General features: G+C 37.0%; 1 protein-coding gene across 1 annotated transcript; it reads left to right on the top strand.

Annotated features, from left to right (window-relative positions):
- The first annotated feature begins 4,658 nt into the window (after positions 1-4,658).
- On the top strand, positions 4,659-15,911 carry dhx40 (DEAH (Asp-Glu-Ala-His) box polypeptide 40). The gene is made up of 16 exons (XM_049466987.1): positions 4,659-5,060; positions 6,173-6,318; positions 6,908-7,027; positions 7,680-7,907; positions 7,990-8,056; positions 9,426-9,557; positions 9,689-9,788; positions 11,421-11,507; positions 11,706-11,888; positions 12,020-12,100; positions 12,945-13,102; positions 13,190-13,304; positions 13,403-13,511; positions 14,550-14,711; positions 14,808-15,036; positions 15,633-15,911. The coding sequence occupies exons 1-16, from the start codon at positions 4,895-4,897 to the stop codon at positions 15,749-15,751; spliced, it is 2,202 nt and encodes a 733-aa protein (XP_049322944.1). The 5' UTR covers positions 4,659-4,894; the 3' UTR covers positions 15,752-15,911.
- Positions 15,912-16,817: the final 906 nt, after the last annotated feature.

Raw genomic sequence — 16,817 nt, 5'->3', positions numbered from 1 at the left:
GGTAGGGGTAGATCAGATTTCTTTTGAGGATGATATTGAAACCCTGAATAGAAAGTTGCAGAATCTTTTAAGTTGCTCGGCTGACAAAGCCATTGGTAAAACAAGTGGTAGATCTGGGAAAAAAGCAGTTCCGTGGTGGACTCCAGACTGCAGCGAAGCTGTTAAAAATCGGCGTAGGGTTTTTAGGAGGCTGAAATCTTTTCATACATTTCAAGGGATGCTTGAGTATCAAAAAGCGAGGGCAGTTGCTCGACGTGTTATCCGGACAGCCAAAAGGAAATTCTGGAGGGATTTTTGTTCTTCACTCGGTAGGCAAACCTCTGTTAGTGATGTATGGGGTATGATAAGGAAAATGGGAGGTAAGCGGTCTAATGGAGGCATTCCAGTTTTGCAGAATGGGGTACATGTAGCTGTTTCTGATCAGGAAAAGGCAGAGTTTTTAGTACAGGCATTTGTTAAGATTCATGGGAATGATAATTTAACACCTGAAGCAAGGCTGTTCAGGGAAAGAGTTAGACAAGTTAATCAAAATCTGTTAAGCAGATGTGGTGTTGGTTGTAGTTCTCTAGATATGGATTTTAGTTTTGCTGAACTGAAACAGGCATTGGAATTGGTGAGACATACATCGCCTGGGAAAGATGAAGTTTGTTATATTATGTTGAAAAATGTATCTGATAGGGTGCTTCTATATGTTCTTGCTCTGTTTAATAAGATATGGAAGGAAGGGACATTGCCAGGTTCTTGGAAGCATGGTGTTATCGTTCCAGTGGCTAAACCGGGGAAAGATAAATCGGATGTGAATAGTTATAGGCCGATAGCTTTGACCTCTAATTTGTGCAAACTCATGGAAAGAATGGTAGTGCAGAGGCTATCGTATACACTAGAAAGTAGGGGTCTACTGTCCCCCTCTCAATATGGCTTTCGTAAAGGTAGGAGTACTTTGGATGCAGTGGTGTGCCTGGAGTCAGATATTAGAAAGGCTCAAGTGACTAAGGAACTGGTAGTGGCAGTTTTTTTCGATATAGAAAAAGCTTATGATATGTTGTGGACGGATGGACTTCTGCTCCAGTTGAATTATATGGGTATTGGGGGTAGAATGTTTAATTGGATAAAGGATTTTCTAAACGGTAGAACGGTACAAGTTAGAGTGGGGAAATCTTTTTCTGGGACATATAATGTTGACAATGGTACACCGCAAGGTAGTGTTTGTAGTCCAGTGCTGTTCAATGTCATGATTAATGGTATTTTTTCACGTGTCGGACCTGGAATAGGGAGATCATTATATGCTGATGATGGGGCTCTGTGGAAGAGAGGGAGGAATTTGGAGATGGTACAGAAGTCGCTACAATTGGCAGTCAGTGCAGTTGAAAACTGGGCTTGTGAATGGGGTTTTAAATTCTCAGTGAGTAAAACTCAGACAATCTGCTTCTCCAACAAGAAGAACAAGCCTCAGGTTAGGTTACAGTTGTACGGAAAACATTTAACTCAGGTTCATGAAGTGAAATATTTAGGGGTGTGGATGGATAGCAAGTTAACATTTCAATCTCATATTGAAAAACTGGTTTCAAAATGTAAGAAAGGGATTAATGTGTTGAGATGTTTGGCAGGCTCGGATTGGGGTGCGAGTCGTCGGGCACTTAGGCAGGTGTATATCTCATTAATTCGTGCAGCATTGGATTATGGGAGTGTGGTTTATGGTTCGGCTTCTGATACTCTGTTGAAAAAGGTTAGCACAATTCAGCATCAAGCAATGAGGGCATGCTGTGGAGCGTTCAGGTCATCCCCAAATTCTGCAATTTTAGTAGAAATGGGAGAACCCCCTCTGGTTATCAGAAGGAGTCAAATACTTTTATCTTATTGGGTTGGGTTACAGGGACATGGTGAGGACCATCCAACAAAAAGTGTGCTTAAAGCTTGTTGGGAACATGGGGATTCTCGGGTACAGAGTTTTGGTTGGATTGCGGATAATTTGGCTCAACGAATGGAGTTGTCAAAGCTTATTCTGAGAAATACAGTAGTTTTGCCATCAGTTCCTCCATGGATTCTTCCAATGCCAAATGTTGATTTACACCTACACGATGAGTTTCAGAAGCAAAAGGGAGCAATACCTAAAGATTGTACAGTTGTGAATTATTTAGATTTTAATTATAAATGCTATCTTCAGGTATATACAGATGCGTCAGTGGATCCAGCGTCAGGGAAGGGTGGAGTTTCGGTGTATGTTCCTCAGTTTCGGACAGAACTTACTAAAAGGGTGTCAGATGCTGTGTCAGTATTTACTGCAGAATTAGTGGCCATTATGTTGGCTCTGGTTTGGGTTGAAGATGTTCAACCTCTTCGTACAGTGGTTTGCTCTGATTCGCTGGCAGCATTGAAAAGTCTCAAGAATAGTCAGCGGTCTGCTAGGGCTGATATTCTTTTCGATATTCTCTTGATCCTCCATAGATTGCAGCATCTGGGTCTCTCAGTTGATTTCTTGTGGGTGCCTGCTCATGTAGGAGTGGAAGGCAATGAACAGGCTGATAAACTGGCCAAGCTTGCCCTTAAATTAGAACAGGTTGACATTCTGGTACCTCTGAATAAGCAGGAAGCTAACCATGTTATCAAAGTGGGAACAACAATTATGTGGCAGGATTTATGGGATTTGGATCCAAAAGGAAGGCACCTTTATAGCATTCAGACTCGGGTGGGCAGTAGAATTACTAGGGTTTGTAGTAGACGAGAAGAGGTTTTGCTGTCCAGAGTTCGAATTGGACATAGTGGACTGAATCACACATTGTTTAGAATAGGTAAACACCCAACAGGTAACTGTGCTTTTTGTAATCAACCTGAGACAATAGAGCATGTGTTGGTTCATTGTCCAGCCTATGTCAGGGAACGGACTGAGGTGTTTGGGGCTTCTAGGGATGCAGGAACATTGACAATAGGCAGTATGATATCAGAGGAGTGCAAAATGCTGAAGTTTCTTAAACTATCAGGTCTGGGCAATAGACTTTAGTGTCCCCCCTCCTTCCTCCCTTTTTTTTTTTTTTTTTTTTGGGTTATTATTAGTTTAATGGTTCTGCTAATCTACTTGCTATGTCGTTCTATATGTGTCCAGTAAGTGGCAGTAATGCACCAAATATAGGCGTGCCGACTGCCAAAAATCCAACAGAAGAAGAAGAAGAAGAAGAGGCACAGGTCACGTGGGGAAGACACACAGAGACATGAGACAGGGCTAAGACGTGACATATATATATGTATATATATATATATATATATATATATATATATATACATATATATATGTAAAACAAAGTGAAAACTACTTCCCTCTCTGTTGGGTCAGGCAGGTGTGTGAGGTTAAATCCAGGTTATGGGAAAGCGCTGTGGTGAACTTTACGTTACATAAATTCACTAAACTGCACCACAAGACCTTCTAAAACAGGGTTGTGAAAGCAGGTTACTGGTAGTTATGTATAGTCTGAGAGCTGTGGTGCTCACTGCGTGCTCACCACAGTGTGCTCACTTCATTTGTAAATCAAGGGATCAGAGTCTGGAGGAAGAGTGGAGAGACACACAGTCCAAACTGCTCGAGGTCTAGTGTGAAGTTTCCACCAATCAGTGATGGTTTGGAGAGACATGTCCATCATCTGTTGGTGTTGATCCACTGTGTTTTATTATCAAGTCTAAAGTCAGTGCAGTTTTCCCTCTGCTCACAACAACTTTTATGGAGATGTAGATTTCATTTTCCAGCAGGAAAAGTGTGTAGGCACACTTGCCCACACTGCCAAGAGTACCAATTGATCTTATATAATATTCTAATTTTCTGAGATACTGATTTTTGTTTGTTTCATCAACAATAAAAGAAATAAACACTTAAAATACATTACTCTCTGTGTGTAATACATCTACATAATATATGAGTTTCACATTTTGAACTGAATTACAGAAATAAAGTAACTTTTCAATTATATTCTGATGCTGTTTTTTTTAGATGCACTAGTATGTTTATATTATTTTATATACAGTTGATATTGATTACTATATTTATTTGTCAGAAATAATAAAAAAGGTTACTGTTGTTTGTTCTGAAGGTGCTGTGTGTCCTCCTCACCAACAGCCGGCGACACCGAGCTCTCCATGTTAAACTGGCCTAAAGGAGAGAAGAGGAGAGCAGAGCTGGTTTATGAAGAGACTGCCCACTGCTGTTATATCAGAAAACTACTGCAACCACTAGGGGGACCCCGCGAGAGAGTCCAAAATGAATGGGGGTGAATAGAGCTAAACGGCTAAAAAGACAAATTAAAAATAATAATATTCATTTGGCCATGATATTACTTTCAATTTTGGAAAGTAGAATTGTGTGTTTTGATAAAAATGTAAAACAAACTTGTCCAGATTTGTCCATTTTTCTACAACAAACGGATTTCAATAAACAGATTCGCTAGCATTTATGCTAATGTGAGCTGATGCTGTTGATGTAGCCAGGTTTTTTTTTTATGTATAAAAAGTGTATTACTTGGAGTTTAAACGCTTTAAAAAGACTTTTAGTTCATTATTTTCTGTATGAAAATTATTAAACATTAATAAACTCTGATTTTGCTCCAATGCTCCATAGGAACCCATTCATTTTTAACTCGCACAAACCCAAAAGAGTGGGAATTCTCCTTTGTATCAGAGATTTTCTGATGTGAGCCGTGAGCTCACACTTGAGACTGTTTTAGTAATGTTACAGTGAGCTATAATTTAGAACATGATAGTTTCATATTTGTCAAATTAGCCACAATAAACCTGCTGTAAATCTCCCTTCACCACTCTCCAGTGTCTGTTAGTTAGCTTAGCTAAATAGCTAGGGTTAGCTAGCTTGTTTTTAGCATGTTGCTTACAGCAGAAAGCTAAACGGTAGTCAGTCATGTCTAAAACAGGGACTGGTGGTGATGGTGAGTCCACACTGCTGCCCATTTATCCTTACAGAAAGAAACTCATCCAGGCCGTGAAGGAAAACCAGTTTCTGGTGGTTACAGGAGAAACGGGCAGTGGGAAAACCACACAGCTCCCCCAGTACCTGTATCAAGCAGGTAAGCTCTAGCTACTATCTACAATCTACAATTTTAACTAGCTAGTAAACATGTATAGAAGTTTTAGCCTTAATTTACACCACTGTTAACTAGCTAACTACAAGTCCTAACTCTTTATTATCTACAGTATAAAAGCTGGCTATAGTCTTACTATAATAGAAACTGTAATATATATGCTGTGAACGTTTACTAGTAAATACAGCTCTAAAAAAAAATAAGAGAACCACTTAAAAATGATGAGTTTATTTGTTTGTACCAAATTGAAAACCTCTGGAATATAATCAAGAGGACGATGGATGATGACAAGCCATCAAACCAAACTGAACTGCTTGAATTTTTACACCAGGAGTAAAGCAGCACAAAGTTATCCAAAAGCAGTGTGTAAGACTGGTGGAGTTACTTTTTTGTATTTCAGCCGTTTCTCATTTTCTGCAAATAAATGCTCTAGGTGACAGTATTTTTTATTTTGGTATTTAGGAGAAATGTTGTCCGTAGTTTATAGAATAAAACAACAATGTTCATTTTACTCAAACATAAACATATAAAAAGCAAAATCAGAGAAACTGATTGAGAAACTGAAGTGGTCTCTTATTATTTTTCCAGAGCTGTATAAACCATGAACTTTTACCAGTACATATATAAGATATACTGACTTTTAAACACATTCACATATTTTAGACATACAGCTTTGTAAAAAAAAATAAGAGATAATTTCAGTTTCTGAATCTGTTTCTCTGGTTTTGCTTTTTAAGTTTATTGTTTGTGCAATAATTACAATGGTATCTAACAACAAAATACAACAAGTGGTCTGGGGTTAAGCACAGCATTATGGGGTAGATTCATGGACAGGGATTTAGCTTAGTCTTGCTTTACGCTGCATTTTCAATGGAGTTTTCCCATAAAAAGGAATATTTAGCTTAAAACCTAGGACTTATGATTGGTTTTCAAATGAACTAAAATAAATGTATTTTTATTAGTAACAACTGCATTACAGATATCTTTATTTGAGTTTTAAGTTTCTCTTATGTCATTTTAAGCTAAACAGTTAACTAAAAAAAACAAAGTAATATGCCTGTATAAGTAACTATAATTTTAATTAAATTAATGTTTAGGTTTTTGCAGAGATGGCAAAATCGGCGTTACTCAACCCAGGAGGGTCGCAGCCATTACTGTGGCTCAGAGGGTCTCTCAGGAGATGGGAGTCACGCTAGGACTGGAAGTTGGCTACCAAGTGCGCTTTGACGACTGCACCTCAAAGGTATTTAACTATCCACTTCCCTCATAGTGTAAACCTGTCACTGGAGTTATGTGGAGTTAATGTACGAAACAAATAATGTACTGGGTGCTCATGAGCCTTAAACTGTCTGGCCAGTTCAAGCTGGTTTACCCGACTAAGCAGAATTTGGTAGTTTAAACTGTTCACTGACTTAGTCTGAACCAGCTCTGTCTTCTGCTTCTATTTGTACAACAAAAGTGACACTATAAAATAGCCCACCCATAGACATTAGAATGTGCTACATGCATTTTACTTAAGTAACTGTTTATCTATAGCAAAAAAAAAAACACCACTTACAGATTTTTTTTTTCTTATTTTTTTATTATCCATTCCATCATATAACATTATATATAGCACACTATTGCATCAGCCGGAGTCGTACTTCTGCACCATTTATGCGCATCCAAGTGCTTTGTTTGCTTCCTTCTCTTCACACAGTGTGACCACGTCTTCCACCCTCCACTTTACCCACCAATGTTTCACAAATAGCAGCACAAAAATATATAAAGGTGAGATATGGAAACAACTTGTCTGTCCTGTTACTAATAGTATCTTTATGTTTGGGTCCCAGGACACTTTGATTAGATATGTGACAGACGGCTGTATGCTGAGGGAAATCCTTGCAGACCCAAGTTTAACACAGTATAGCATTGTGATCCTGGATGAAGTCCATGAGAGGAGCCTAAACACGGTAAATATTGTTCCCACATTTACAAGTATTGTTTACAACACAGGTTCAATTGGTGCCACAGTGACAGCTTTACTGTTCTGTAGTGATTGCATAAAAAAAATAAAAGTTTGCTCATTTTTTTTTTAAATATGTGGTTTTATTAGGGCTGCAACGATTAGTCGATATAATCGAAAATGTCAATTATTTAAATTTGTCGACTACAAATTTCATTGTCGACTAATCAATAATTTGTAACAATATCACATTACACAAAGTACTGAAGACAGAAGCGCAATGGGAGACTTAGTTTGTGTCTCCAAAAGTGCCCAAACACAACAGATTATATATTTAAATGCCTTTTAAATCTGATATTCTGCTGTTTCTGTTGTTTTTAGATATTGAGGACATGGCAGAAATACTTGTTGACTGATCGACTAATAAAAAAAAATAAAAAAAAAAGTCAGATTAGTCGACTACCAAAATAATCATTAGTTGCAACCCTAGGTTTTATACTATAAGAGTTAAACATAATCTCAGTATGTTGAATGGTAACCCCTATGTAACGTATCTCCAAGATGCTGCCAATAAACTGCCCTATATAACATATATCAAGCTGTCTGTTCCCCTCACTTTTCCCCCCTACTGTGTTTTATTATGATTTTCTTTTTTGTAGGATATTTTGCTCGGGTTGCTGAAAAAGACACCATCTCGAGGCTCCCACGGACGCACCGTTCCCTTAAAAGTGGTTGTGATGTCTGCTACTCTAGAAGCAGACAAGCTCAGTTCCTTTTTTGGGCAATGTCCTGTATTTACGATTCCTGGAAGAACCTATCCGGTAAAGGAGCTGTTCTGCGGATACATTGGGCCAAAGGACAAAGAGAGTTCAGCCTATGTGAAGGAGGTGAGTTGTTTGTGCAGGATGCCTTGGGACTGAAGGACATGTGTAGAGTGTGAGGTATATTTACTTGTCTTTGTCTTTTTAGGTGGTGAAGGTTGCTTTAGATGTCCATACAAATGAAGCTTCTGGAGACATCCTTGTCTTTCTGACTGGTAAGTTGTGTGAGATTTGTCTTGGCACGTTTTATTTGTAGAGAAACCGAAATATGTATTTTGGGCAGCATATTGGTGTGTTGTCCACATTCAGTGCCATAGATCGGATTTAATACTATGAGAGCCTGGTTAGAAGGTGCTGTTGTAACAGCACACCACAGTAGGTAAAACCGTACTCCAGACCTAACCCAGGGATTACATCAGATAAACAACATATACAGCGCGTATGAATTTTTTGTGGACGATATATTGTCCCAGAAATGATTTGCGATACATGATATTTTTGTCATTTTAAAACCATTAAATTCCACTGACATAATGATAACAGAATAGCATAAAATACAATCATACACTTTTAAAGAGAATAAAAAATAAATGAATCATAGTTTGGTAATAATAATATACTTATTTCTTAACCTTCTGCAATTCACACTGTCTGTAAAGAATTGGTTAGTTTTGCAGCAGAATTGGCATATTATATATGTAAACAAACATACAAATAAACACAATAGACGATGTCAGGATTAACATATATTATTGAGGTCATGTTCATTTATTGTACGATAAATTGATAATGTAATGATTGTGACAGGCCTAGTACTTGGCAGAGGTTTTAGGCAGCCTAGGAGCATCATGTAAAACACCATACCACAATAGAACAGATGCTAGTAACTGTAATTAAAATACATTAGAAGTATTTCTACATTCATTGGTAGATTTGAGTATCTATTGGTCAGTTTTAAACAAAATATTGACCGAAAAGCAAATAAATCGACCAAATAGAGATGAGACAGATGGCAGACACACAGATCCACCAGTGACTGGCAAACTATTTCCTCAAAAGTTTCTTGACCATACTGTATTGCCGCAAAGAGATATAAAATATAAATAAATAAAAAAACACCCTAAAAGCCTGAATGTAGCATTCGTTTGTTAACCCCACCTACTCTGTACAAAGTTCTTTTCAGCATTAAATACTTGACTAGAACCACAGTGTCGTTGGTCTATACTATAATATTTGTGTTTTACTAAGCAAATATATACACTTTTTGCACAGATAAGGAGTCTTTTAAGTCTCATTTACTCATGTTTGCCCGTTCATGTTTACAGTATTTCCTAACATTTACTTTCACATCAAAGCAAACAGAAATCTGTATGTAGGACTCACAGACCTCTTGTCCACCAATGAAGTCAAATTTCAATGTTGTGATAAAATTATAACATGAAAATTTAACAGCAAGAAAAGAGAATTATAATTAATATATTATATTAAATTAAATTTTGTTCAACAAAATAGCTAAAAAAGACTACTTAATTACCTATATTACCTTTTTAAGCAGTATTAACTGTTTTAAAATGTTGTGTCCAGGTCAGAATGAAATTGAGAAAGCCTGTGACATGCTGTTTGAAAAGGCTGAGTCCATAGACTACCGCTATGACATGCACGACCGATCGGTGGAAGGTCTTCTCGTTCTGCCGCTCTATGGATCCATGCCGACAGGTAACTTGGTTGTAAGTTCTCACATAGGCTTTGCTGAGACAGTTGGTTTAATGATGAAGCAATGGTTATTTTAAACACACCTGTGTTGCATATATTTTTTTTATTATAATGGATTGTTTTTGTGCTTGCAGATCAGCAAAAACAGATATTTCAACCTTCTCCTGCTGGCGTGAGGAAGTGTGTGGTCGCAACTAACATAGCAGCAACATCTCTTACAATTAATGGAATCAAGTGAGTCAAGAAGAAGCTTTACTGAGTTTAAGGCATTGTGGCAGCAGGAAGGTTGAGCTGCTGAGTTAGCCTCTAGTTTGTGCTGGATTTTATTCTCCATAGATGATGGAAAGGTGATGGTTATCAGGGAAATACATCAGCAACATAGGCATGTACTCTAGCTTACAAGTATCTCTCACTGACAAGGACTCAAGTTAACTGTTATTGTAGCGTTTGTTTGATTTAGGGACTTTCGCAGCTTCCTTGTTTGGTCCTGACTTTCAGACTTTTCAGTTTGGGTCTGAACCAAAGTATCAGGTGAAAAAGGGACTGGGAGCCACGATACGGACCAGAGTTTGGTCCAACCAAAAGAGGTGGTCTCGGCCTGGAACTACTGAACCACTGTCCAGTCTGTCTGCAGTGCAATAGCACTTGTGGTTCAGACTTTCGGATCAATTGCATTAAGCTGAGTTAGACTTTAAACAAACCAAAGGAGAAAAGACTGGGCAATAGACATGAATATGGACTGGAGTGAGAGGAATGGAATTGCTCTATCGATCCACAGCTCAGAGAAAAGTTCATCTCGTCCTCAAGACAAGCCCAGAATCAGTCCTGAGTATGAAGTAATTTATTTATTCAACACAAGATAAAATTCCCTCAAACTCTGGATACGAGGTGAGCAGTAACTAAAACCTGTTAAAATGTATTAATACTGTAGCTTAAATTTTAATATAATTTTAATGCACACTGAACTGAATTTATTTGTTAACTGGAGAAAGAAGGGAATTCTGTCTGATTTTAACACTGTAATGCCTCTTACAGCTTTAATAATGATATATTGTACATTCATATTAAACTTGTGACTGACTTGTACAATAGAGCTTTTAAAAAGTATCTATTTTAGATACTTAAACAGTATGTATTTTAGGTCCATTAATAGTGTTTATAGGACTATTTAACAGGAAAGCTGTGTTTAACCTACAATCTTCTGCTGTTTTTCTGCAAATAAAGTTGGATTTCTTCATGTATTGTATAAGTTATAAACCCAATATTAAGCAAAGCCTTTATTTAAAGCCTTAGTGTTTTATATTATATGTACACCTAACAGTAAGACACAAACCTATATAAAAGCCCAGTCATGTTAAATAAATAAGGTAAAATAAAAAAAGCGTGATATACCACGAAACCGTCAGAATTTTAAAAAATACTGTGATATACAGATTTTTGGTCATGCCGCCCACCACAATATAAAGCATAGAGAGACTCCGCCTCCGTAGCTGATAACTACAGGATGTAGTAAAGTTCTTTATTCCACTGACTAAACTGCTGTGTAAAACCGAAACTAACTGAAACAAATATATATACACTATAACAAACACAAACTCTGATCTGGACTTTCTGGTGTAAAAATGTATTAAAAACATTAAGTTTTAAGTTAATGACTTGCAATTTTGACCTATGTGTTGTGTCTCTAAATCCGGCTCTGATATCCAGTCATGTGACTCGACCTCTCTGTAGCCCGACCGATACCACAGTATTAAATAATTTTACAATTATTTAAGATATGAAAACAAACACTAATTAGTGAGATTATGTGAATAATCCCAGTACGAGGTATTTGATTGATTAATCATTGTAATCTTTCTCTTTTAGATACATTGTTGACAGTGGATTTGTCAAACAGTTGAACCACAACTCAAGAGTTGGTTTGGACATTCTTGAAGTGGTGCCCATATCAAAGTAAGTAGTGAATAAACCATGAATATTCTGTGCTGTGCAAAAGCCACTGGCTGCTGCTACAGAAGTGAAAACAGCTGTTGGAAAGTGGGGGAAGCTGTGGCTGTGCTGTGCATGCCATATCTTGTCACATCCCAGTCCATCTCATGGCCACTGTCTGCTGTCTGTTTTATCTACATTTTCCTGGGTGTTGCTGTGTAGGAGTGAAGCCCAGCAGAGAGCAGGCAGAGCAGGACGAACATCAGCAGGGAAATGCTTCAGGATCTATAACAAGGAGTTCTGGGAGAGATGCATGCCCGAGTACACTGTTCCTGAGATACAGCGAACTAGTCTCACTTCTGTTATTCTCACACTCAAATGCCTTGGAGTCCATGATGTCATCAGGTATTTTTGGGGTTTTGGTTTTGCTTAGCTTGTGCTTATTTCTTGCTTTACAGAAGGTATTGTGAAAATTTCGTCCAAGCTAAAACACAGTTTTTTTTTTCTTTTCAACAATGCTCTACTGCTTTGTGGAGGTTTCCTTACCTGGATCACCCAGAGGAGAGGTTTATCTTGACTGCACTGAAGCAGCTCTATCAGTATGATGCAATTGACAGGTGAGTGAAGTTATGAAACCAATCAAGAAGATGAAACTAATTATCTGAACATACAATGGTGCTTGAAAATAGTGAAACCATTAAAATGTCCTTTAGTTCTGCGTAAATATGATCTAAAGCATCGCCAGATCTCTAATTTGATAAGTTGAAAGAAAAAAACAGTTTAATAGGACATACATTTTATATCAGTAATTTATTTGTGATACTTTATCTTCTTTTAGTGTGAAAATCTGATTATGTTTTAGGTCTTATTTATGCATAAAAACATAGAAAAGTCAAAAGGCTTCACAAACTTTTAAGCACCACTGTAATTCCTGATAAAGTAAAGGAAATCTGTTGTGGTAGGTTTTCATATGAGATTAACTAGTCATTGCATTGAATTTTCATTCTGCTAAGGCTTTTTACACATTATGCTCTATGGATCATTAATTAAGTGTTTTTAATAACTAAAACACAGTTTGTTAAATTAGCATGTAAAAGCTACTACTACCTTATTTATTTATTTAGTGTATTATGAATTTTATGACTAGGTTCACATTATCTATATGTCTGAAGTGACTTACGTTTTTACTGATTTTTCAATTTCATTGATTGATTTTTTTTTTTCAGAATCCAAATCTGTGAGCGTGTGACGTAAATGTTGTACAGTCAGTTTGGATATATCAGTGTTGTTTCAGGGATAGATTCATGTCACTTTTTATTTTATTAAGGAATGTGAACCATCAAAATGGCTAATTAATAAACCTGAGTATTTGCTGTTAAATTGTCAATTTTAAAATGAAACAAATACCCAGAACAGATTTATAAAAGCGTAACACATTCTATTGATATTTTTGGTTAATAGGAAAGGTAATGTAACCAGGCTGGGACGGCTGATGGTAGAGTTTCCTCTTCCTCCTGGGCTCACTCGTGCGCTGCTTAAATCAGCTGCTCTTGGGTGTGAGGAGTTGATGCTCCCAGTGGCGGCCATGCTCTCAGTGGAAAACATCTTCATCCGACCAGGTAGCCACCTCAGCACTACAACATCATGACTTACTATTAAAATTAAAATAAAATAAATTCAATTAAAGTAACTTTTAACCCACTCAGGACATGCTGAAAAACAAAAGGAAGCAGAGGTGGTTCATAGAGATCTAGCTGATTCTGCAGGCAGCTTTAATGATTTCCTCATTCTTCTCCGTATCTTTGAAAAGTGCAAAGCAAGGTAGGTTACTGTTTACATTTCAGGCAAAAAAACTTTTTTGAGAGAAGTTAGCAGGTATTGCGTATTGATCTTTCGCAATTTTCACTGCTTTCTTCCAGTGAGAATCCATCAGCATGGTGTAAGGATCACTGGATTCACTGGCGTGCATTGAAATCAGCCTTTAGTGTGGAGACTCAACTCAGGGAGATACTTCTCCGTTTAAAACAGGTAATCCATGGTGCTTCTCTCTAAACCTGGAACTATATACTATACTTAACCATTAACCCTTTCAGACAGGAATTATTTATTTAAAAAAATACATCCCTAATCATGATGAAAAGTGTTGTCAATCACATAAAAGTTTAAAAGAAATTTAATGTCTTTGCCTTGTTGGCTCTAGTGCTGCCATGCGGTAATTTGAGGTTAAGAGGTTAAGTGTTGTTTTCTTAGTCACTCCAGTGCAGTGGGCGGGGTTAAACTACTGTTTAATTGTCCATTTTTCTGTTGGTTGCTTCATGGTCTATACAAATGAACAACCAGTGTTAATTAGTATTATGTACTACAAAACATTTTTTTTAAATGTGATGTCCATTGTAATCGTCCCAAGGTCTGAAAGGGTTAATCATTCGTAAAATTTACAAAATATATTACACGCTTTTAAAGAAAATGAAATTTTAATAAATAATAGTTTCGAAGATCTACACTTTTTTCACCTTTAGCAGTCCACACGTGTTCCGGTTTGCACACCTAATTTTAAACAATTTGACACATTTCCACCAACAAATATAGGTTCTGGAACCCAAAAAGTTCCCAGGTGGAACCAAAGTAGGTTCTTCAGTGCAAACTGAAAGCTGTTTTACAACTCTCTCTTAATGATGTATTCTGTTATGTATCCTTGGTTTCACTAAAACTGTTGGGCTAAACAATGTGGGCTGCTGGAACCAGTTTCAGAACCAGAGTTCTTTTGGTTGAAAAGGGCTAACAGTGTGTATAAAATCACAGTTATTAAAGCACTGGTCCTTGTGCAACTGGTAAAAATACTGTTAACTGTATTATTATATTTGTAAGTTCATTTGTAGGTTAACAAACAAACACAACTGATAATATCCCGATTATTACAATTATTGAGGACATGTCCATTAATTGTACTTTAAGTTGATTAGTGGTAATGTAATTATAGTCAGAGTCCTACCTGTTAGAATATATTCAGAATCTAAGAACATAAAGTTCTTGTCTTTCTCTCACTTTCTTTCTTTTTCCATCTAGAGGGACTTTGCACAGGAGACCTTTGAGGGCACCAGCAGTGAAATTCTAAGGCATTGTCTCTGTCTGGGTTATTTCACTAATGTGGCGAGGAGGTCTGTTGGGAAGGCATTTTGTACCATGGATGGACATGGATCCACCGTTCAAATTCACCCATCTTCATCTGTAAGGACTTTAACTTGTTCCTTACGCTGTGAAAATGCCAATAGGTGTAAATGTTTTTTATTTCTTGCTGGACCGTTAATTTTGCCTTTGTTTCAGCTTTTTGGGCAGGAGGCACAGCTCGACTGGATCATTTTTCATGACATCTTGGTCACCTCCCGGGTTTATGTGAAAACGGTGTGCCCCATTCGATATGACTGGGTGAAGGACCTGCTTCCAAAGCTGCATGAGATAGATGTCTATGAGCTGAGCAGTGTTGCCAGGGAGGAAGTGACTGATGAGGAGATGGCACAATGGGAAAAGAAAAATGCAGCAAAAAGACAAACAGGTACTTATTTGTGATACTAAAGTGTATCACTAGCCACTTTAATGTAAATACTTACCTTGTACAGCTCTGGAAAAATGTTTTCTTTGCATTATTTTTTGTTATTTCTCATTTTCTACAAATAAATGCTCTAAATTACCATTTTTATTTGGAATTTGTGAGAAATGTCTGTAGTTTATAGAATAAAACAACAATGTTCAGTTTACTCAACATAAACCTATAAATAGCAAAATCAGATAATCTGATTCAGAAACTAAGATGGTCTCTTAATTTTTTCCAGAGCTGTATGTGATATAGGAGACAGTAAAGTTGTTTGGACCTAGACCTGTAGCTAGTGTGCCTGTCTGCATTGTAACTCATCCTGCAGTACACCTGCTCTTACTCACTCTCTTGCAAGTTACTGAACAGTGATGGCATCAGCTGGCATCCAGGAAATATCCAAGAAATATGTGCCCAATTATTGTAAACATTTGCAGATGATTTCATGGAAAACTAATGTTTTAAATTAGATTTTTTTGCATAGACCTTCACCCTTTTCTGTCCATCATATTCTACACAGCTATTTGTAATGCTGATGCATTTGATACCTGTATTAACAGAAAACAGCGAAGACACAACAAAAAAGCTTGAGAAGAGAAACGATGAAAGCTCCATCACTGAAGCTCGGGCTCGATATTTACAGCGAAAGCAGAACCGACTCCAGGGAAAAGACTCATGAAAGAAGACTGCCAAGTGTTCATTATGTAATATAAGTCAATTTTTTTAATTTGACTGCAATTTTATTATATATTTTCTACTCATTAAAGATAACTGTGACGTTTGTATTAAAAAGCTGTATTAGGATTTTGCAATAAATATTTTATTGTATTAAAGTGAAATTTGTTTTTTATTTATGAGAGAAATGTTTAAATGCTTAAACTTTGTAAGGTCAGTTTCCCAGACGTGGATTTTCTCTGTGTAGTCTACAGTTGTGTCCAAAACTTCACTATATAATACACTGCTTTTGTTGCTTTTGCCATTCAGGTGTCTGAAAACATATATAAATTATTTTATTTAATTATTTATTTTAGTTATTTTACATTGTTTTGTTTAAAAATATATGTGCAGGTAGTGCCAGGTCCTCAGAGGGAGACCAGCATTTAGATGATCTGCTTGGACAGCAGTGAGCTCACACACTTAATTAGATGTTCAAAAGTGTTTATCACCTTGTCTATTTCTGTTCCTATTATTAGTTCTCTATAAAGTGATCTGGGAATAGTGATTAGGGCTCAGTTTTGGACACAGCTGTGATCTTGAATCCCTTTCAGCCGGCAAGTATTAAAGGAATGTTTCACCAAAATATATTAAATATACACAATTTGCCCCTGAATGCTATCAAACAAAATGTTTTTCACAACATATTATATTGCATGTTTGTATCCCTTTTGACTTACACTTCATTTAATTTACGTGTGCAAGAAAAGTCTGCCCAAGGTACAGGTGTAGTGTTGTGTGGTTGCCTGCCAGGAAGAGAATGAGACCCCAGTCTACCATAGGGAAGTCAGTTTTGTTGTCCAATTTACTAAAACAACAGTATCAGCCTTGTATTATTAGTACAAAACATTGCACATAGAATACAGTCTGACTGAACCCTTACCATGTGATGGTCAGCTTCAATGTATTTAGATAGCTAACTCAAATGGCTAGAAATTGCTGGAAAAACAACAGTAAAGGTAGTGCATGAGTGTAGCAGTGTGCGTTTAATAAGGGTGGTGTTACACCTGAGGTTCACCTGTCATATTTAC

This window comes from Astyanax mexicanus, chromosome 18 (assembly GCF_023375975.1).
Source record: "Astyanax mexicanus isolate ESR-SI-001 chromosome 18, AstMex3_surface, whole genome shotgun sequence".
NCBI classification, from domain to species: Eukaryota; Metazoa; Chordata; class Actinopteri; order Characiformes; family Acestrorhamphidae; genus Astyanax; species Astyanax mexicanus.
The sequence above is the reverse complement of the archived record's forward strand: the minus strand, read 5'-3'. Positions and strand labels throughout refer to the sequence as shown.